Here is a 23,052-nt window from a genome sequence, read left to right as displayed (position 1 = left end):
CCCAATCCACAGGATATGATACCGAGATGAACCCTAAGGTAAACTGTGGACTTGGGGTCATTACAGTGTGTCAGTGTCTCATCAGCCCTAACAAATGTGCCATCTGGTGGGGATGCTGACGATGTAGGAAGCTGTGCACGTGTGGGGCACAGGGAGTACAGAAAATCTCTGGACTTCCCCTCCAGTTCTGCTGTGAACCCAAAACTGCCCGAAAAATAATGGTCTTAAAAAAAAAAAATTGAGGTTAACTACCCCCTGCCCTGCTACCCCACAAACAAACTGGGAAAAAAAAAGGCCTTCCATCCATCTTTATTTAGTGAAGATTTCCCAAGCTACTTCTAGCCTAACCAACCTGCTCGAAACACCCTCATATAAAGTCACACGCTTCTCTGTCAGGCACCTTCTTCCTGATTACATGCAGGTTGGCCTCTGGGGAAGACCCTGCCCCTTGAAGAAACACACCCACTGGACACCATGTTCCATCGACGTTGAGAAGGGCGCAGTAATATACTGATGTGACATCAGGAAGTGACAGGATCGAAAGGAAAATGCAGTGACATTATCAACTGTATCTGCTGAAACTTTCAGCCCTCTATGGTTATTTTAAGTATTTTGAAAATGATTTCTATATATGTTACTATTTATCAACATTCACTTTTGAAACGTGAAATGCTCAAACCTTACCCTGTGATGACTGTGTTATATGCAGGTCATTTTGCCTAAGTGAGGGAAAAAACGTACCACAACTAGATCCCATTTGTTTAAAAAAAAAAATTCAATGTAAAACATGAGCATTTAATTACCTTTAAATAATATATGTAATAATGTACATGCTATACACTCCCAAACACACTGAATACAAATCCAATCTTATAAGATATACACAATCTACTTTTCATCAACATACACCCTGTAGGTCACTTAGGATGTTAACGGATTTCTCAGTCCACATGTGAGCACATGAACACACATATATATGCCTCAAGTTGAAGATGAAAACAATAAGCCAAAGAGCTGAAGATAGGAAGGGTGCTGTGGAAGATCCTAAAACCACAGTCAGCACCTGGAACCAGGTAACAAGGCACAAGAGCTTCCCTTCTATGGTCACAGAGATTAAGTTTCTCATCCCAGGGCTCAAATGTGGAAATAGACTTGGCTAAATCACAGACTATACGTTACAGTGTGTTTCTATTACTGTTAAAAAACAAGTGTTTTTCTTATTACATAATGCATTACAGAAAAGCACTGAAAAAATAGGATTAGATAAGCTCATACAATAAAGCCTGTTTTTCCATTTGAAAAAGATGTTTATGTTTAAAATCAATATAACAGATGTAGGTATAATAAAAAGAAGCAGAAGGGATCCTATGCAGATTTCCTAGTACCCCTGAATCACAGCTTGTGTCACCCACATTGAATTTTCCATTTTAAAGCCAGCTGGGTGATACTGTCAACTGAAAGTAATTTTCTTTTATTTTTTCTTTTTCTTGTACTTTAACGATATGTACTAGTACAGAGAATAAACAGTTACTGTAACATGGCAAAATGAAATTCTTCCCAGCATTGAATTTTTTTGTTAAACATTACCTTTGTGTTAATTTTCCTTTTTTCTCTTCTATGAAAACAGAGAAGAAAATAATGTGTCACAAAGAAAAACTCATGCAACCAAGCAAAATCTGAACTATCTGTACTCCCTTTTTTAAACCCAAAGATTCTTGAGTAAATTGAAAACTTATTCTAGGAAGAACAATTCACTGAGAGATAAAACAGTTTGCAAATATACATATATGTACTGTTCATTGTTTCTAATAACAATTTAGAGCTTTAGCTTTGTAAACTCACACAGTTATCCAAGGAATAAGGCCAACCACAAAATAAGAATCAATAGGATGCAGTAATCCATTCAGAAAAGACGATCAAATCTAAGCACAAGAAATCAACAATTGAAGCTATGAATAATAAGTCATGAAATGTAGCACTAAACAAATAGTAACCAGAATTAAACTGCCAGTTTGGTTGTTTTGACTCCAGAAGTGGGACCAGTCACACCTGAGTTTGGCAGTGTCCCTTGACCATGTCTCCGTAGGGCCTACAGCTCTTGCCGGTGTGAGAGCAACCCCTCACAAACACAACCAGGCTGATCAAGCAAAACAGAACAAACCATTGCTCTTGGCTATAAAACCTAAGAGTGTTATAATGATTAATGAGTAAACTGAGGTTTTAAGGCTTTCTTAGAAATATTTTTCATGGCACTTCAACAATAAACACCACTGATAGGCAACATTTGCAAACACTCATAGTTACATAATTGAAAGTACATGCCATGTGAATTATTAAGTGAAGGACGGCTTTGTCAGTTGAGTCTTCTGGCAATCAAATTATACTTATGGAAAGCTATTCATGTTTGGCTGCAATTAACATGTAAATCATATAGACAGGTCACTTTACTAGTATACAGTACAAACTGTGTCTGGAGTACATTGGCCAATATATCACCTGCTTCTTACAGAAATGAAAGTCATTCATTCCTTGCTAGAAATGCAATTAAACTGACTTCTCTCACAAGAGTAGTTGTCACCCTGACTTCAACGATTAACCTGTTAAACTCTAGGATCATTATTAGGCAAATTCCTTGCATCACGCACACAGACCACCCTCACAATAATCACACCGCCGGCAGCCAGAAAGCCCTCTTCGAGCCTAGCAGGTCATCCTGGCCACGCCATACTCCAGGCTGACCACCGCAGGCTCGGCTTTGGAAAACTTGTCTGCGTACTCGCTGTAGCGGTTATCTGCAGGGCTACTGCCCTCTATAGTTCGAAGAACATCGTTCACAGGCAGCAGAGCCTGCTCCTTGAGACTCAGGGTGGCTTTGAGGGCGGGTGATTCAGGACGGACTGAATTTAACAATTCCTTGCTGAGAATTCCATCTGTTTGCTTATTTTTACGTTGCTTAATTTGCTAGAACAAAGTCAAATTTGAAAGAAATTATGAGCTGCACACTCCACATGTTCAATATATACTAGATAAAAGCTAGAAAAAGATCCCGCTTTTGCAAATGCTCTGTTTATGTAGAATGCAAAATTAAATCTCAAAAACTAAAATCTAGTGTAGGTGAGACAGGACTGAGAATCCGAAGAGGGTCACTAGACCTTCATATCTGAAAAGCACATACATTTCCTAGAAAGGATAAAAAGTAAGCATTTTACAATGTAAGAAATATGTATGAGACGGTCACCCTGAAATCCCAGCTGTACAATGTGACACGCACACTCGTTTAGCTGAAGATCTGCTGGCCTGATGAGCTTTGTTTGTGGTGAGCCTGCACGGGTCTGTTAGGCGTGCACAACAGGCGCTAGAACACGACAGAGTTTTTTATTTTAACAGATTTTAAAAGAATTCATTGGCAGAGTTCACACTCCACAGATCCTCGGACTGATCTCCAGATAACCTTCCTGTGCCACCTAAAACTAGGGCCTCTCGGACAGGTCACTCACACGGTCATGGCCTCCTTATCTGACAGCCGACCAGCAAAAGCCCTGCCTCAAAGGCAGACAGGACAGTCTCACTGAGATATAACAACTGGTTAGGCTTTTTAAAAACATGTACTTACTGATCCTTTTTGGCTATATATAATGGTAAAGAGATGTTTTAGGGTGGGGAAGGATTTCTTAAAAAAGATATTAAAAAAGGCGTAAAACAAAGACTGATGAATTTGACTATATTAAAATTCACAGTATCTATACAAAACACACCATCAAGAAAATGGAAAAAACAAAGACTGGACAAAGCCATTAGTAATATATTTAACTAAATAAGAATTAGTGTCTAGTATATAAAGAATTCTTAGAAACTGGTAAGAAAAAGGCAAATACGCCAACAGAGCAATGAGTACAGGTTTGAACGGGCCATTCGCATGCAGAAAGGGAAAAACCAAATGGCCAACAAAAACATGAAAAGTCATCCAACTTCACCTGTTGTGACAGAAATCCAAAACTGCAAATAACTGAAATGTCTAGTGTAGCCGAACTGACAGACTGTGCCACAGTCATACAAGAGAATATCAGGTAGTAGTCACCGAGGAAACAGATGAACTAAAGGTACATGTACCAACATGGACAAATTTCAGAACAATGTAGAGCAAGGTGAAGCATGACAGTGTGACAGCCTTTGTATAGTTTTAAAATGTGTGGTTCCTGAAGCGGAGTGAAGGGACTGGGCAATCGTGTAGTTTGCTGCCCTTTATAGAAAACTGTTTTCTTCTATGTTTTCTCAATACATAATAAAAATAATATATTAAACCAAAAAAAGCTTGTGATAAATTGTTTGTGGATACAAACATATATAGAGGAAGTATAAAAACATGGGCAGGAGGGACCAACACCAGGCTCAGTGCAGTGAGAGCGGGTGGGAGCACGCAGCAGCGGCTCGCAGGCTCTGCAAACAGATCAGTAATGCTCCTTTTCTTCAGAGAGAAACAGGAAAGATCTGAATCAAATATGACAAATGCTAAAATCTCACAAAGCTAGGTGGTGAATACCCTAATATTCATTATATCTCTTTTTCCTATATACTTCAAATATTTGAATATATTTCAAAATTCAGAAAATGTGATTTGAACCAACCTTTCAAGGCAGCGGAGATCTGATTTTGAAGCAACCATAGGTACTCGTGAGATTTCTATATATACTGATTTACACTGAGAGCACAAATAAGGATTTAAACTAACTTAATATTCCAAATATATCACACAAGATGCTTCAGAATACTTACAGATTCTAAGTCCTTGATATCTTTCTCTAACTGCTTATTCTGCTCATTCATGTTCATAATTATATTAAATACAGACTGCCTAGGATGCAATGTTCGATCAAACTGGTGGTACATGTTTCTCCAAAACCTTTATGACAAAAACAGACAAAAAATAGAAAATTTTTTTCAACAAATTGAGAAAAATTGAGTATAATTAAGTATTTCAATAATGCCACCTTACTTAAAATTGAAAGACACTGTATTTGGCTCCAGAACTGCCGATTTCTGAGACTGGGAACCGTAGAGAGGGTTGAGGTACTTCTTCTGGTCATCCAGAAGAAATGGCCACAGGGAATACGTCTTCTCCTTCAACCTGATGTGATGAGATAAACATGAAGACCTTTCCCAGAGACGCTGATACTCTCCTATAAAGCAGGTAATCATTTCCCACACAGGTTTAATTTCCCCTTTTTCTTTTAGTCACAGTCTAACCTCACCTCTGAATTTTTCACACTTAGGTTATACATACTTGTCTGCACAGACACCATACTTCAAAAGAAATTTTTAACCATTAGCCAAGAGTGTGAGGGGTGCTCAGAGCTTACTCAGCTGCAGAAATACAGACAGCAAAATATTCATGTTAAGACCCAGTTCTATATCATATTGTCAAGATAGTTTAGGTTCAACTACAATTTATGTTAGACCTCAGCTAAATAGGGAAAAAAAAAGCCCATTTCAAACAACTGTCTTACTTGAGTTCTTCTCTTTCCTTCTGACAATTCCCAATAAAGTTTCCAAACTGGCATGAATGGATATGTTCATGGATCTGAAGAAGAAACGCTTCATTGAACTCGAAGGCTTGTGGAAACTGTTCAGTCAAATGCCACACACACTCCAAGAACTGAGTAAACACCGGCGAGACTTCCTTTGGGTCACCATCCAAATGGCCACACCTACCCCCCAGAAAGTACAAGCTTTTGAAAATGGCACTGGAAGAGGTCAATTGTTTGGGTACTGTTAAATTTAAATACATACACCCCCATCCAGAAAAAAAAAAGTCCTAAAACATTGTTATATTGGCATTAAAAAAACCCCCAAAACCTGTCATGTTTCTATTGAAACAATTTATGAGTTTTTCAACCACAGTTGTAAAGGATCTATTACATTCTAACCACTACAATCCAGACAAAAAGGAAGGTAATTAAACTGCCATGAGAATTCATGAAAGTATGAGACTTGAAAAAAAATTACATCGGTTTTCATACAAAAATTCACACCACTCTCATTTCCCATCATGAAGAACCAGAACATTCTGGTCATCTAAACTAGTTGTATTAATTTTACAAAATACCTGAATGTACATTGTGACTTACCTCTCTGAAAACTTATGTCCAAAGGAGATCCAATCTTTTTCTATTAAAACCTTAATGAGAAAAAGTAAAATCCATTTTACAACCCCCTTCAATTCCTTTTTTGTTTAGAATGGATTCAATCCTGTCATCTTAAAAACACATTACTTTTTAAACTTATGGTGGCAAATAAAACTGTTTAAATTATAGGCAAAAACCAGCAAGAATCTGAATTACAGGTTGGCCTAACAGAAAATGAAAATGATTCATAAAAAGAAGTATAGTAGTCTTGTGACTTAAGTTTATTTTTTTTCAGTTGCATTTAAATACTATATTTTAAGTGGAAAGCATGTTATAAAACATTACTGCATTTTGTATGAGTGATGATGATATATGTACAGAAAAAGGTTAGGAAAATGCAAACCCGGAGGTTACCAGTGGTTACTGAGTGGTAGACAGGGGTGGATGGTTTAAATCTTTTGGCTTACTGTACATCATTTCCATAATATTGATACTTAAAAAAAAAGAAAAAATAATGGTAAAGAAACCAACGAAAAGTTTATATTCAAATTCAAATGTTGATATCTAACCTCTTGAATGAACTCTGTATGTTTTCTCTATTACAACTCTTATTAAAATAGTAGGCTTCTAATTATTTTCGGTCTAATCATAACAATATTATCTTTGTAGTATTTAACATACTTTCTAATCTCATTAAATAATCACCAAGTACATCCTTTTCGCTGTCGAAGTTGTCACTTTCAGCTCCTCTCTGTCCTGAATCTCTCCAAGAGGCTACAGCACTCGAGGGTAAGGTGCAGAACCTGACGTCACAGTGCCTGGGCTCAGATCCTGGCTTCCCTACATTCATGCCCCGCAACTCCCAGCACCTGTTCTTCCACCTGCAGCCCCGGACTTTACCGTGGGCTCCTTGCCACCCTCTGACACACTCACCTCTGAAACTTAACTCAGTACCCTTCTCACTAAACTCACTCCTCTGCTGTTCAAGTGAAGAGCAGAGTCGCACAATCCATCCTGCTCCTGAGCCCTGAGCCTGAGCACCATCCTAGGGGAGGACTCTTCTCTGGCACTACCTCCAGTCCCAGAACAGCTCTTACGCTGCTGTCCTGACCTCCCTGGAGGTGGACCCAGCACCCTCTCCTCCATCCACCTGTGTAGCACTGCCTTAGCTCTGCCCTCTTTTCTCCGTAAGCCGTCCTAGCAGCTTCCAGCAAGTCTCCAAGCCTCCATCCCCACCCCTCTGCCTTCAAGACATCAAGCCATTTTTTAAAAAACAGTTCTGAGCACGTTACTCTTCCTGCATTTAACGGCTCTCGCCACCCAGGGAGGGTGAAGTCCAGACGCCACACTTTTCTTCCTCAGGCCTGCAGCCCACTCCGCTCTTCTGCACCCGGCCCGCCCCTCACACAGCCTGCAGGCCCCTGCAGGAGCCACGCTTTAGTTCTCACTGCTCCTTGGTCTGGGAGGCTCTCACACAGGCACTGGTCACTGCTTGAGTTCATCTGGACATCAAGACAATGCAAGCGAAACACGGCCAAGGAAACATCTTGTCTCACATGCTGGAGGCAAGCGGAACTGCACTTTATCAGCAGCACTTCCACTTGGCCTGTCCCCGATTCAATATGTTGGCGCCACAAACACAACGGTTCTGAAAGGGATCTGGGGGTGTCCAACCTTCCCCTGCTAAGCTGGCACTGTGTAGAGTAATTCTAAACCAAGGAAAACTGTTTACCAGCTTTTCACTTATGTACCTGCCCTCAGTTAAGATGCAAAGTTTGAAAACACAAGTTAATCTGATCATATGTTAAAAAGGTAAATAAAACCCAGGAGCCAGGGTTTCAGGGCCACAAAACAAAATCTGTCCAGCTATAAACTGTCTCTTCAGATTTAAAACAAGCTTCCTAATGTGTACCTGGGCTTCCCTGATAGCTTAGAAGGTAAAGAATCTGCCTGCAATGCAGGAGACATGAGTTCAATTCCTGGGTCGGGAAGATCCCCTGGAGAAGGGAACAGCAACCTACTCCAGTATTCTTGCCTAAAGAATCCCATAGACAGAGGAGCCTGGCGGGCTACAGTTCATAAGGTTGCAAAGAGTCAGACAAGACTGAGCAACTAACACTTAACACTTAACGTGTACCTACGACTGAGAAATGAAGGTGTGTTAAATACAAAGTTTCCTCTGGAATATAATTTATAAGTACTCTTACCTATGTCTTGTCTTACTACATTATTTACATTTGTGAGATTAAAAACAAGGGAGAAATGCTGAATACTTCTATTGCAATACTTTGCAGGAGAAAAAAAAAGTTTAAAACTTTTTGTCAAAGAGATGGCACAAGAAGAAATTCGTCTAACGCAGGGTTTCTCAGCCTCAGCACCGCCGACATTTTGTGCCAGGTACCCCTCTGCTGAAGGGTTGTCCTGTGTGTTACAGGACATTGCCAGCTGGCCCTCCACCAGCTGGAGCCCAGGTGTACCCTGCTCTTTAGACGTAAACATCAAAATGACTCCTGCTGTCTCCCCTGGCCTGGCCAAGCAAGCCCTTACCATGAACCCTCTGATCGTCCTGTAGTAGGGATCCAGCAGGAGAGAGCCCAGGGAGCAGACCTGCGAGGTCCTGTCCCAGCCGTCAGAGCAGTGCACCAGCACACTCGCGCTCTCAGCCGCGATTGCCTGAAAAGACAGACCACACACTTTGATTCTACCAGGACACATTTTAGGTAAGTCAGTAAGTTCTACTTACTCAAAAAACCAGATTAGCAGGTATGCATCATGAAGAAGAGCTAGGGTTGCAGTGATAATGCTGTCAGAGCATAATCTCCAAAAAACAAGACAAAACACAAAACAAACAAAAAACAGACAAAAATGTCATTTCAAAGCGCTGGGGAATTTCTTTTGAAGCTCCTATATTAACTGCTATATGATATTTTTAAAGCTCCAATTAAAGTAAATCTCACTACAGAGACAGAATGTAGTAAGAGCGATCTGACTGGGAAGGATACGAGCACCCCACAGAATGAACCCATTCCTTCCGAACCACGGAAAGACCACGATCGAATGTGAGTGGTAAAGCATTACTTTGGCTAAGAAGATCGCAGCGTCCATCACAGCTTTGATGTGGCGAAGCCATCCTGAGCTCTCCAGACCAGAGTAGAAATCGTTGACGGAAAGCCCTTTGGTACCGTTGACTGCAAGGAGAGAGACAGTCCAGTTAGGCAGGAGCCTGAGTCCCCACTTCTATTCAAGAGACCCCCAGGGAGCCAGCTGGAGAAGACACAACAAACAGGCTAGACTCTTCATACATGGAGACATGCTATTAAAAGCTCATTAATGGATTTTTGGGTACATTTTTCTGTCACTCCTTGTGCTTTGAAAAGAAAAAAAATGTTCCAATGTCCCTTTTAAAAAAATCTCCAACACAAGCGTTTAATTAAAAAGTCTGATATTTTAATTTTTTAAATTCCATATCAGGACTGGAAAGATAGCCTAATATTTAAACAGAACATTGTTATATATTAAATCTTCATGGTACTGACTGATGAAAATATCTAAACAATAGTATTTTTTTGTAAAACCATTAGAATTATACCACCCCAAAATATAGTAGCCACTACTGAAATATCGCTATTAAACACCTGAAATGTGAGTATTCCAAACTAAGATGTGTTGCAAGTGTAAAAGACACCCTAGCCAATTTATAGGACTTAAAGAGAAAAAACCAAAACATATTTTACTAATTTTTTATACTGATTACATGTTAGCATAATGTTTTTAATATATTAGCTTAATTACATTATTAAAATTTATTTCAATTGTTCTTTTTACACGTCTGAATGTTAACTACTAGAAAATTTTTAAGTATGTAACTTTAAATTTTATACTGTGACAAGCATTGTTTCTGTTGGACAAAGCTGCCTATAGGCATGCAATAATCGTACCTTCCAATAATTTCTGAAGGCTGGACCGCATGACATGGATATTTTCAATTCCAACAAACTGAAATCTAATATTAGAATAGTTGTCTTCATTTTCATAACCTTTTCCAGCTGCTCTGTTGGCCATTGCATTCAGCTAAAATTTTAAGTTTTAGAAATTTAGAGACAAATTGCCTTTCTCTTTTAACTTAATTTACCAAATATCATGAAAACACTAAATAAACCACCTTTTAGCTAGCAGAGTTTAAAGGAACTCATCAAAATTGAATGTGTTACCATTTTTTAATAATTGAAAAGTATCATCTATATTATTCAAAGTACAGAGGATCCTATAACAACACGCTTGCTACGTAAGGATCAGACAAGAAATTCCCTACGCATAATTCATGAAACTGATTCATATGTGTAGTCAGTCTTCCATATGTTTGTAACATTTCAAAATTTATAAAAGAATTATCTCCCATCTAAACTTTACACGATTCAGGGTTGAGCAGAGCTGTTACAGAATGAACTTTCAGACTCACTTCAGAACAAGCCTGGAGCACCTGATCACTCAGAAAGCCAAAGGGACCCTGAAGCACAGCTGAAACATAGGTCAGGTCACTTGGGATCAGATTACACAGTATACCACACAGCATGCAATGAGCTAGCCTGATACAGTTCCAAGAACTGGGCCCAAAACAACCTGATTTCTAGGGAGAAAAGACTGCCTATGGGCCCATGGTCTTAGGTTATTAGATCAAATGCTCTCAGAGGTTATTATCTGGCATGTTTAATTCTTTGAGACTGGGATTTCCTATGGTGTGTTATGATATTTGTCAATAGTCTTAAGGAGTTGGATGAAACAGAACCTAAACTGGAAGAAAAAACTGCTTTTCTTGCAGTGGACTGGGGCTCAGGTTGGTAAGAAGTACAGTTACATTGTCTACTGACTCACTGGTAATTTGGGATCTATGATAACTAAGGCAAGACTTAGATATTTATAAAATGCTTCCACATTATTGCTACTCAGGTTTAACCAGTAAAACACAACAATCAAATAAAGATATACATTTTTTGTGTGGACATCAATTATATGAGATATTAGTGCCTGAGAAACAAATCACCCTCAGACCTCATGTTCAGAAAGTTTTAAATTACAGTCATCCTTTATATCTAATATTACCTAAAAATAGTGCAATGCAATTAAGCCACTCAAATTATACTAGGAAGTAAACCAAAATTTTTCTTACAAGAGATAACACCAACACTCTTGACTTCTAAGAAAGTCTTTTTTTTGTTAAACAAAGATTATCAAACTATCAATCTCTAACTTTTAATACTTAATTTACACAAGTTACTCTTATCTTCTTTTTCTCCATTATCTTTTGTAAAACTGCATAATGATGAGAATTACTTCTAAAACAGCTAATGATTCCTTTCAACAAAGCTGCCTAAAATTGTGTTTTGTATCGCTCACTCGCTTTTTCTCATCGCTTTCTCTTATTTTCTCATCATTCCAGATTTTTGAAGAAATCCTCACTATAATTCTGCCAATGTCCTTTTGTGTAGCCCACCAGCTCTGCACACGATGCTACAATAAAAATTAAAAGTAATGTTAGCTATTACTGTTGAGGATTTTAATTATTTTAGTTTCAGGATCCTACATGAATTGGTTGTTTTACTGCACTGACAAAAGGAAAAAGGGATTCAGACATTTGTCCCAAAGATAAAAATTTATCTTGACATGATAGATACCTAACAGAACAATTGTTTGTTGTTCACTAGTTCAATGTTCAACGTTCAACTAGTTCACTAGTTCATTTCTCTAGTTCAATGTTTCTTAAGTTAGCTCACTATTTTCCTTATTTTCTTGAATATTCCATATTAAGGAACATCATTTTAACACAAAGTGTTTTGCCAATTAAAAATTCGATGAAAAGAAAAGTAGTGAAAATTTCTAATTTTCACAACATACTTCACAATAACATAATGCTGATATACCATCTAGAGCTCCCGATATAAAATTCAGCTTTCCTAAACTTGTACATATATCAGAAGACATAAAAAATCACCACCTGGGTTACTGGGAACTGGGTCTCCTAAGTTGGTATCCTGTAAAAGATTGACTTCCTTAGCCTCGGTTCATTTAAAACTAGGATTCAGCATGTTTAACATGGACACAGTGCCCGGCTCCCACTAACTGAATCAGCAGAGACAGTGAACTGCCAGGCTGTACTGGACACATACTCTGGGTCTGGTGTCCATGACGTACATGTAGCAGTTGGCTGGGTTGGCCTTGCTGATGGCCTGAAGTAAGTGTTCATCTTCGAGGCACCGGGCACTGAACCCTGACAGCGGCTGACTACAGCGACAAATGGCAGCCTAGTTATAGAAAGAGAGAAAGCAGGTTATCCAGAGAAGTCTATAACACATCTTGAAAACATGCTTAAAAGAAAAAACCCACAGTTAAAATTAAATGTGCAATCTGTTTAAAAGCTGACAGGACGATTAGATTTCCCGGTGACTCAGATGGTAAAGAATCTGCCTGCAATGCAGGGACCTAGGTTCGATCCGTGGGTTGGGAAGATCCCCTTGAGACAGAAATGGCAACCCACTTCAGTGTTCTTGCCTGGAGAAGTCCACGGACAGAGGAGCCTGGGTTGCAAAGAGTTGGACATGACTGAGCGATTAATACTTTCACTTTTAACTTGGAAATCCTATTTGTATTAAATACTTTCCAACATATTGACATTTACCTAAGTTTTCTCAATACTCTCTTCTACTAAGAAATCTGAATACCTCCTTACTCAAGAGTTTGATGGAAAAAAAAAACAAACCAAAATCTTTGGTCCTAAGAAGTAACAACTGTTTGATTCCCTATCAGGTAACCTAACCAGATACCTGCATTCTGTGCTCTGCGTTACAAGATTCTTTCAAGTTCAAGTAAGTAAATTAGTCAATAAATGTAGAACAGAATTTTTAAAAATAGCAACATTTGAACTTTCACCTTCCAAAGTCATTCCGATATCTAATTAGAATCACTGACGTTTATATATAATGAGACTTATGAGAAAAATAAGTTTCAATTCAAATTTGGTTAAAATACAGTCAATCTAAGAGGGCAAAAATATCTATAATAAGCCGTGTGTGTTGGATTATTTACTGTTGCTTAAAGTCTTAAAAAAGATTTCTAAGATTTAGACCCATATACTTTTTCTCCAACCTCATTCTTAGTAACTCCAACTTGACCCTACCCAAACATTACAATTATAGTATCATGAGGGAAAAAAGTACACGTAAATTCACATTCACACAGTTTAAACTCACACACAAAATAAGATCATGGAAATTTAAGAAAATAGTAGAAGAAAATACAGATTGCCTGAGGTTTTTTTTCAGATCTATTTTCTGTAAGTTCAGCCCAGTTTTCCAATTAAAAAAATGTACACAAATATGGATGTGTCAAACAAAGGCTATAATGAGAGTGATAAAACTCCTATGAGTTTTCTGTGAAAAGTTGATGAGGAACTTCTGTTTAAAGTTTTATTTTTTACCTCTTGCTCCCTTCTAAAACCCGACTAAAATTCTAATAAAGGTGAGGGGAGGAAGGTGACAAGTATGAAAGTTTCCATATTTCAGGATAATTTTGTTTCAAAATTTCAGAAACATAATCAAGGGAAAGGTCAACACTTCTCTATCGGCAACACTGATGGTGACCTCTAAGTGTAGAGATGGGTATTCTTTTGGACACCTAGACCTGCAGAGGACTCGTACCCCACTAATAAGGTCAGAGCAACTCCCTACCTCCTTACTCTGGTGGTAGTAGGAGAGAACAGGAAACCTCCCCTTGCTCCGGAACTTGGAACTACCAACAATTATTGGTTTGCTTGCTATTCGGGGCACATACAGTTCTCTGGGGTAAGTTTCACAGATCTGTAAAAATCAAACAAAACACAATGATTCTACTCACAGTTCTAAAACCAGGTTAAAAATCACCTTTAAAAACCTCTAAAACTCACTAAATGCAAGAACAGTAAAAGTTCCTGCTCTGACGGTCCCTGACCCCAGCACCTTGTATTCTGAGAACCTCCAGAGAGGGAGATGGGTACCTTGTAGTCTCGGTTGGCGTCAGACAGCTGCCAGTTGGTATTGGGCACTCCCATCCTCTGATACTCCTCGGTGAGGTCAATGAGTTCCCATCCCTGCAGTCTTTCGGCATCGTTTTGTTTGGGATTGTAAGAGAACGCATAGAGATCTTCGTATTTTGCTACAGTATACAAAACACATGAATGTTAAGAGGCAACTTTTAGGACTTAGGACACTACAAATGAGAGTAATTTTTCAGTTTTATCTATTTAAAAAATCTTCAAAGAGACAGCTAACATCTGAACATACTACAACTTAACACTTCAGTTCTTTGAAATGGATGATTATACCTAAAGGCACACATATTGATCTGAGATTCAGTTTATAAAATCAGCAAGAGCTAGTAAACAATACACACGCATTAAATACTACACTGCAATATTTCCTTTTTCTCAAAGTAAAATTTTAAAGATACAAGTAGACATTCCCCAAATGGGATGTGAACTGGAAGCCCAGTGTGCACTTAGTGGAAAGCCAGAGGTGGCATGCAGAACCTGAGGCAGCACACACCCCACCACGGGACAGTGTGGACCCAAACCAGCAAAGACTGTGTAGAGCTCAAGAGACCACTTCCTCCTGAACAAGGCCAAGCCCCAAAGTCACAGGGCCATCCCTGCTGTAAGACGTGGCTGCCCTGGGGATACTGGGATCAATGGCACAGGCTGCAGGGCTGGGAGAGGGGAGTGAGCGTGGACCCGCTCCTAGACCACTGCCACCCAGGTGTTCCACACAAAGGAACATTCAGGAATCTGTGTGCTTCACCACCAAGAGACAGCAACAGATTCCAGCATGTCCTGGAAGGAAGCCTGCAGACCCCAGGGGCATAAGCAGTGATGTGATTCCTCCTTAGGGTGTGTCACACCCTCACTGCCACCTCTGCTAAAGAAGAGGTCAACCCCACAGGCTCCACTCCCCTGGATTATATGTACTAACCCCACTGCTATCAGAGGAGGCTGACTGCCCTTAACTGGAATCAATTTCCACATCATTTCTCTCGGTTGTGAGATACCCACTTAAAAAAAAAAAATCTGTGCTTCAGGTGATCAACAGACTTTGAAAACATCTACATAAATCTATGGTTTTTCAGTGGTTTTAAATGTTTCACACTTTCCTTATTATCACCCCTTCTCTGGGCTTCCCCGGTGGCCCAGTGGTAAAGAATCTGCCTGCCAATGCAGGAGACTCAGGTGTGAACCCTAGGTCAGGAAGATTCCCTGGAGGAGGGCATGGCAACTCACTCCATTATTCTTGCCTGGAGAATCCCATGGACAGAGGAACCTGGTGAACTACAGTCCATGGAGTCACAAAGAGTCAGGCACGAATGAGCAACTGAACAACAACACCTTCTTTGGAAACCAGTCTTATAATTCAGAAGTTTCTAACTATTTATAGGCCAAATTTTTTGGAATGACCTTGACTTAAGAGTAACTTAAAGTACAAAATAACAATAATGAGATATTTAAAAAGCAGCTTAGAGAATCCACGTCAATTGAGAAGTAAGCTTTGGTCCTGAAGAACAGCACCTTGCTTTGACAGCTGCAGCAGAGAGTTGTAAATATCGTGGCAGTCTCTCTCTCTGGGAACGATGAAGTGCACAGTCCGGAAGTTCTTGCACTGGATCACCAGGGGGCACCCAGAAGTCGTCAGAGCGAGCTTCTCCACGGAGGCAATATGGTGGTGCAGTATCTACAGCGCAAGAGAACATTCGCTCATCGTCATACCTTCAAAGCACTCAGCATCTTACTCTGCTAGAGAGCAGAAATGTTAGAAACGCCTCCTCAAACAGTCTTCAAGGTTACACACTCAAACTTAAGCTTTTAAACGACCAAATGCCCGTGCCAGAAACATGCCTGATACCTCCCTACCACTGTACCTGTTCTACACACAATCAGAGCTTGAGAACAGGACCCTAGAAACATCTTTGTACCCTGTCCTCTTCTCTCCATCTCCACCATCATGGCCCTGGGTGCAACGTCTCCACTGGTCCCACTAGAACTACTGTAAAGAGCCTCCGCAGGCTCTCTCCATAGCCACTCTTGACCTTCTCTAAGCCATCTTCTACAAGGCAGAGGAGTGACCACTGAAAAGCAATTAAACAGTTGACAAATGACCCAGCAATGCCACTCCTGGGCACACACCCAGACAAAACTACAATTCGAAAAGACACAAGCACTTTATGTTCACAGCAGCACTATTCACCATAGCCAAGACACAGAAACAACTGAAATGTCCATCGACAGATGAATGGATAAAGATATGCTTTATACAATGGAACATTACTCAGCCATAAAAAAGAATAAAATAATGCCATTTGCAGCAACACCGATAGACCTAAAGACTATCATACTAAGTAAGCTAAAAAGAGAAAGGCAAACACCATATGCTATTTACATGTGGAATCTAAAATATGATAAAAATCAACATACCCACAAAACAAAAATAGGTTCACAGACATAGAAAACAAGTTTGTGTTTGCCAAGGGGGCAGAGAGGTAGGGGTGGAAAGAAGTGGGAGTCTGGAACTAGCAGATGCAAACTATTACATATAGGATGGATAAACAACAAGGTCCCACTGTATAGCACGGGGAACTATATTCAATATCCTGTAACAGATCATAATGGAAAAGGATATATGTATGTATGTAAACATAAAGCTGAGTCACTTTGCTGGATGACAGAAACAAACACAACATTGTAAATCAACAATACTTCAACATAATTTTTAAAGATAAAATCAAATAAGTTAAAACAAAAAAGGCAATTATAAAAAAAGCCGTCTAGTCATGCTATTCCCCATTCCTCTGCCTCGATTCAAGTCCCCCCACATCCCTAAGTTGTGACAACAGCCGTCTTTCGGCTCCTCCGACACAAGCTCCTTCACACAACACTGCGCTGCCCCCACCTGCTGGGATGAGGCAGCTCTAACTCTTCACCTGGGAACTTCGAGTGCTCTTTCTGGGCTTCACTTTCAATTCACCACTGAGAAAGAATGCCACTCACTCCAGTGACACCACTGTTTTATTTAAAGAGGAGGGCAGATGTAATCACGTGACTGAAATTTCCTCAGTTGAGACAGCCAGCTAACAGGAGCATTGTTTTGCACATGTTCAGAGAAAACAAGGCGCGAGTCCATTACTGTAATTACAGTGACGAGTGCAGCACAGGCCCGCCTCACCCAGGTTTCTTTCTGATGAGCATCTATGAAGAGCAGATGTGTGGCCGTGAGATACAGCGTTCCTGTTAACGACTTGTTGCTGGTACTGAACCGGTCAAGTAACTTCACTTGCTCAACCTGAAAAAGAGAAAGTGTTATTTCTCATTACAAAGTCATATAAGTTCTTCTTCTTTTTATCTCAGTACTTAAATGTACAGTTTCAAACTGCTTCCTCCTTCTGTTCAAAAAGATGAGATTACTTAAGGTTGAAAGTTAAATTTCATATATCTTGGGTAATATATAAGCCACCAACAACATTGGTATTACTTACAGCAACAAATACAGCCTGCAGAGAAAAACCCTGTAAGAAATTTAACATAAATATGAAAGGGAATCAGGGAGGAGGAGTGTGGTATAAATAAGCAAAAACATTTTTTTGTATCCAAGAGTCAATGTATTTTGTACGTTGGCAAGTCAAGAAATAAATAAGGTTATTATCCAGGGTTAGGAAAGTAAACTACCACTGCTCAGGACTATTTCTTCCTTAAATAAAAATCTAACTTTATTATACCACACACTTCTCATCAAAACATAAACATCTTTAAAACAATGGGATCAACTACTGTTGACTCCTCCTTAACTGTGTGAGGCTCAGCTGAAAAAGGACACTCTGGTCAGCCAACAGTGATACCTGGATTTAAAGCTCATCTGTCTTATTTCCTGCAGCAATTAAAGCAAAGTGCTCTAAAGAAAAGAGAACTAACGCATATACATGGAAGTAAAGGTTATTATTAAGTATCAATGCTACTCAAGCAAATGATCTGTGTTTTTAGTAATAACCTTTGCACATGCATTTATAAAAAAATGGGGGCACGTAGCAAGCTAAGAAGAAAGCATCACTTTTGAAATAACTCAATTTGAGCCTCAGTGGGATCAGATTTTCAAGGGATATTCCATTCTTTAACCAGCTCTAGGAAGTGGTCTTTCATACACAGAGCACCAAGGAAAATCCTCCCATTCCATTCTGTAACGTTCCATTCACAGCAAGCAGCACAACACCATTTGGCATCAACGTATGATGTCAGCCAAAGCACTGGGGCCTGGCTGCGGAAAGAGGATGCATAAAAAAGGACTGCTTCCGCACAGTTCCCTTTGTTTCCTGGCAAGACTCTCCTTAGGGCAAAGTTAGAGCTCAAAGTGTGAGACAGCTGCTACGCTGCTCACAAATACAGCCTGGAAACGCACTTTCAGAAACGCAAATTCAGACTTGACGTCTTTATTGACACTATACAGTTAGTAAGCCAAATGTGACCAAAATAGGATAATACATCTGATCCTAAATTTTAGAACTATAAAGCCATCTAATTACTAGTCAGCTAAAATACTTTATCTGGTACATCTCTGGTTAGTAAGCAATAATTTTTTAAAAATGACTAAAACAGTACAAAAGACAATACTATTTCTTTATTTACTTATGTCAAGAAGTTGTTTGTGGAAGAAAAAGCTCTTAGAATTATTAAGATTTCTGAATTAATATTAATACACTTGAACAAACAGACTGAAAGCAGAGAGGCAATGGAAAAGCCACTGTGTAGTTTGTGGGTGAGACAGCTTTGAGGTAAATCTAGGCTCTACCTCGGTCGCTTAAACTCTTGAAGCTGACTTCCTCTTCATCCGTAAATGGAGATAAAGTCCCCAAAGGCAGCGGTAAAAGATCAGGGATGATTTTGTATAAATTAACATATTTGGGAATTGTAAATATTTGAAATCACATTGTAGAGTTGGCTATTCTGACATACCCTTGCTCAATAAAAGGTAATTATTACTTCTCAAATACAGCCAGTCTGAACAACACAGAACAAATCAGTAGTTACACAGTTACTATTCTGACAGTCAATTCTTGATCGTGACTAAACCGCACAGGTCAAAACAGCTAAATAAACTGAAAGCAATTCATTTTTAGTTTTCAAATACTTACAGTTACTTTTGCAGCAAATTAACTGTCCAGGTGAAGGCTATGTGTAATAGAAACAAAAATCTTTTAAGAATAATTTATTATTTAGGGGGATATCCAGCTCACTGAGCAACTCTCAGAATGTCTGTTCAGCTCACTGTTGTGGGCCTGACACGTAACAGTACCTAGGAAATATCTGTTTAACTGCAGTTCACTCACAGGCACTTAAGAGAGCAGGAATGGTCTAAAGCTAGAAAAATAACCCAAAGAAATAAAGCAGCACATTTGAAAAGTAACGTTAATAAGAAATTAGTCCGAGATCTTTTAGTCTTTAAAAAAAATTCATAAAAACACCTTAGTAAACCACCAGTATGCATCCATTGTGAAAAGGTAAGACATAATTAAAGTCCGTCAACTGGTAGTTAAAGAGAAACATCAGACCAAATGAAAGTCATGGGCAAGAAGCTTAAGAGCATGAGGGCTGCTACAACTACAGAGACAGAAACAAAGGTACATATTCATCATAAATTTCAGGTGAAAAGCTTTAAAATAAGCCAAGGGATCCTAAACATTTTCTAACATTCTGTCCCCTCTCACCAATCCTGAGGAGTAGGGTTTGCTCTGACTGCTTCAGTTCAGTTCACTCTTTACTATTTTTTCATTGTGTGCTCCACACTGTGGCCAGCAGGATGAAAGATGCAATGAAGAGGTTCATCTGGGCACAGGAGGAAGTCATGGTGCACACAGCTACTACCTAACACACACCCGGAAACTGGAAACCAGGACAAGACCCTGGTCTGAGTGTATGCTAGTCCTCTTCTCCACCTCTGCACCTTCTACTACTTTGCCTCTTTAACTTAGGCACCCTCTCTTCAAACTTGAAGTGGCAGTAACTTGAATTCCAGAGTTATTTTATCTTTCCTCTCTTAAACATACAAAGAGAAATTTTTTTCCAGTGGGATTACTTTTTAGCATCTTTAATTTTATTAGATACAGCATGTGCCATGTTTTTCTCTTTTTTTTTTCAATTATTTTTATTAGTTGGAGGCTAATTACTTCACAACATTGCAGTGGGTTTTGTCATACATTGACATGAATCAGCCATGGAGTTACATGTATTCCCCATCCCGATCCCCCCTCCCCCCTCCCCCCCCCCAACCCGATTCCCCTGGGTCCTCCCAGTGCACCTGGCCCATGCATCCCACCTGGGCCAGTGGTCTGTTTCACCATAGATAATATACATGCTGTTCTCTAGAAACATCCCACCCTCGCCTTCTCCCACAGAGTCCAAAAGTCTGTTTTGTACATCTGTGTCTCTTTTTCTGTTTTGAATATAGGGTTATCATTACCATCTTTCTAAATTCCATATATATGTGTTAGTATGCTGTAATGATCTTTATCTTTCTGGCTTACTTCACTCTGTATAAGGGGCTCCAGTTTCATCCTTCTCATTAGAACTGATTCAAATGAATTCTTTTTAACAGCTGAGTAATATTCCATGGTGTGTATGTACCACAGCTTCCTTATCCATTCGTCTGCTGATGGGCATCTAGGTTGCTTCCATGTCCTGGCTATTATAAATAGTGCTGCGATGAACATTGGGGTGTACATGTCTCTTTCAGATCTGGTTTCCTCAATGTGTATGCCCAAGAGTGGGATTGCTGGGTCATATGGCAGTTCTATTTCCAGTTTTTTAAGGAATCTCCACACTGTTCTCCATAGTGGCTGTACTAGTTTGCATTTCCACCAACAGTGTAAGAGGGTTCCCTTTTCTCCACACCCTCTCCAGCATTTATTGCTTGTAGACTTTTGGATAGCAGCCATCCTGACTGGAGTGTAATGGTACCTCATTGTGGTTTTGATTTGCATTTCTCTGATAATGAGTGATGTGGACCATGTTTTTCTTTAAAAAAAAAAAAAAGCTTTAATATAAATCCACCTTAGGAAGGTTTGTGAAACATTTTAATGATATCCATCTCATTCTCCCTGGGATAGATGAAGAAGACGGAAAAGAAGATGTTCTTTTCCCTACAGGAGCTGTAACTTGAGGATGGGCCACAACTGACTGATGGCTTCGACAAAACGCGAAGGGAGAATCAAGGCTCACAGCTGGTCCTTGTCCTGATTTTGTTAAAGGCTCCGCGTGGGCCATTCAATGCTTCTGATCTCGACTTGTTTTCCCCTTCCCAGCCCTAAGTTGAAGATGAACTTTACTGCCGACGGTCAAGCAAGTCGCCGATATTCCGATGTCACCCCCTTCCGTTTTCACAGCTGTCCCAGGATCACAACCCTAGTAAGTGCCCTTCACACACAACACTGAAGCGAGGGATTTCGTGAGCTCAGCGGCAGAGCGTTTCCCTCAGACACGTTAAGACGTGGGGTCACACTCCCCTTCTCCGGACCTCGTCTGTGCAGCTGATTGAACTCTACAGACCCCCGAGCTTGAAGCGGCGCCGGAAACCGCCACCCCAGGGAAAGTGAGGTGGAGCAGGTGATCGGGAGGGGAGGGAGGCCGCTGGTCCCTCGGGACTGACCGCAGGCCCCCAGCGCCGAACGCCTGACGGAAAACCCGCCCAGGCCGCCCGGCCCGCCGGGCCCTCCGCCGCGAGCGGCCGCCGTGCACCCACCTTGGTCGTACGGATGTGCTCCATCCCGACTAGGCGCCCACGGGCCGCCGCCGCCGCACCGTGAAGCAGAGGACCCCAGACCCGGGCCGCACCACCGCCAGCCCGCCGCGCCCGCCGCGCATGCGCCACCCACCCGCCGTCTCCTGGAAACACTTCCGCAAACCCCGGAGCGCGGAGTGGGCGCGGCGCGGCGAGCAGAGCGGCAGCGGACTCGCCCGTGGCCCGAGGCGGGACGCACGGCGCCCCCTGCTGGTGGAGGCTCTCCGATCCCCGGGAGAGTGTGGTCCTCTCCATAGCGACTGGCCCGCGCTTCTACCCGGTGGACGAAGTTGTGGGGACCGACCGTGCAGAGCATTCGGTGGGTGAGGGAGAGACGGGGAGTCCCTGGAGCCCCTTTACCCTATCAGGGGACGGCACCAAATCTCGATACTTCCGCTTTTGTCTGAGCTGCAGTTCTTTCACGAGAATCTCAGTTCAGTCGCTCAGTCGTGTCCGACTCTTTGCGACCCCATGGACTGCAGCACGCTAGGCCTCCCTGTCCATCACCAACTCCTGGAGTTTACTTAAACTCATGTCCATTGAGTCGATGATGCCATCCAACCATCTCATCTCATCTCGTCCCCTTCTCCCGCCTTCAATTTTTCCCATCATCAGGGTCTTTTCAAATGAGTTAGTTCTTCGCATCAGGTGGCCAAAGTACTGGAGTTTGAGCTTCAGCATCAGTCTTTCCAATGAATATTCAGGACTGATCTCCTTTAGGATGGACTTGTTGGATCTCCTTGCAGTCCAAGGGACTCTCAAGAGTCTTCTCCAACACCACAGTTCAAAAGCATCAATTCTTTGACACTCAGCTGTATTTTATGTAGTCTTATCTGAATCCAGCACCATCTCCAGTATTATGGGATTGTGATGTAAAGCATGATATCTCCACAGTTTAATATCATCATCTCTTAAAAATTATGTGATGAGTCCAAGCAAGTAAAAACCTTTCTCTGTATTATTTTCCCCCAAGGTTTTGTCATTTTCTCCATTTCACATCTTCATACATGTATCATCAAAACTCTATCTCCCCGTTCTCTTCTCTTGTCATTTCTCATCTTTTTTCAGTTTTCATAGAGAGGTAACAATACTAA

The 23,052-nt window shown here is 40.6% G+C and overlaps 1 protein-coding gene across 2 annotated transcripts; it reads right to left on the bottom strand.

Annotated features, from left to right (window-relative positions):
• Positions 1–781: 781 nt before the first annotated feature.
• Positions 782–22,064, bottom strand: MTMR6 (myotubularin related protein 6). Of its 2 annotated transcripts, XM_043478008.1 has the most exons (15): positions 21,920–22,064; positions 17,360–17,476; positions 15,709–15,871; positions 14,149–14,306; positions 13,844–13,972; positions 12,287–12,421; positions 11,517–11,630; positions 10,061–10,193; positions 9,201–9,310; positions 8,670–8,795; positions 6,126–6,175; positions 5,505–5,705; positions 4,994–5,125; positions 4,774–4,900; positions 782–2,961 (listed from the first exon to the last, which is right to left on the bottom strand). In XM_043478008.1, exons 1-15 carry the CDS (start codon positions 21,941–21,943, stop codon positions 2,701–2,703), a joined length of 1,980 nt encoding a protein of 659 aa, XP_043333943.1. In that variant the 5' UTR covers positions 21,944–22,064; the 3' UTR covers positions 782–2,700. The 2 variants fall into 2 exon arrangements, with proteins under 2 accessions (XP_043333943.1, XP_043333942.1); XM_043478007.1 differs by lacking the exon at positions 11,517–11,630.
• Positions 22,065–23,052: the final 988 nt, after the last annotated feature.

Source organism: Cervus canadensis, chromosome 9 (genome assembly GCF_019320065.1).
Source record: "Cervus canadensis isolate Bull #8, Minnesota chromosome 9, ASM1932006v1, whole genome shotgun sequence".
Taxonomy (NCBI): Eukaryota; Metazoa; Chordata; class Mammalia; order Artiodactyla; family Cervidae; genus Cervus; species Cervus canadensis.
The sequence above is the reverse complement of the archived record's forward strand: the minus strand, read 5'-3'. Positions and strand labels throughout refer to the sequence as shown.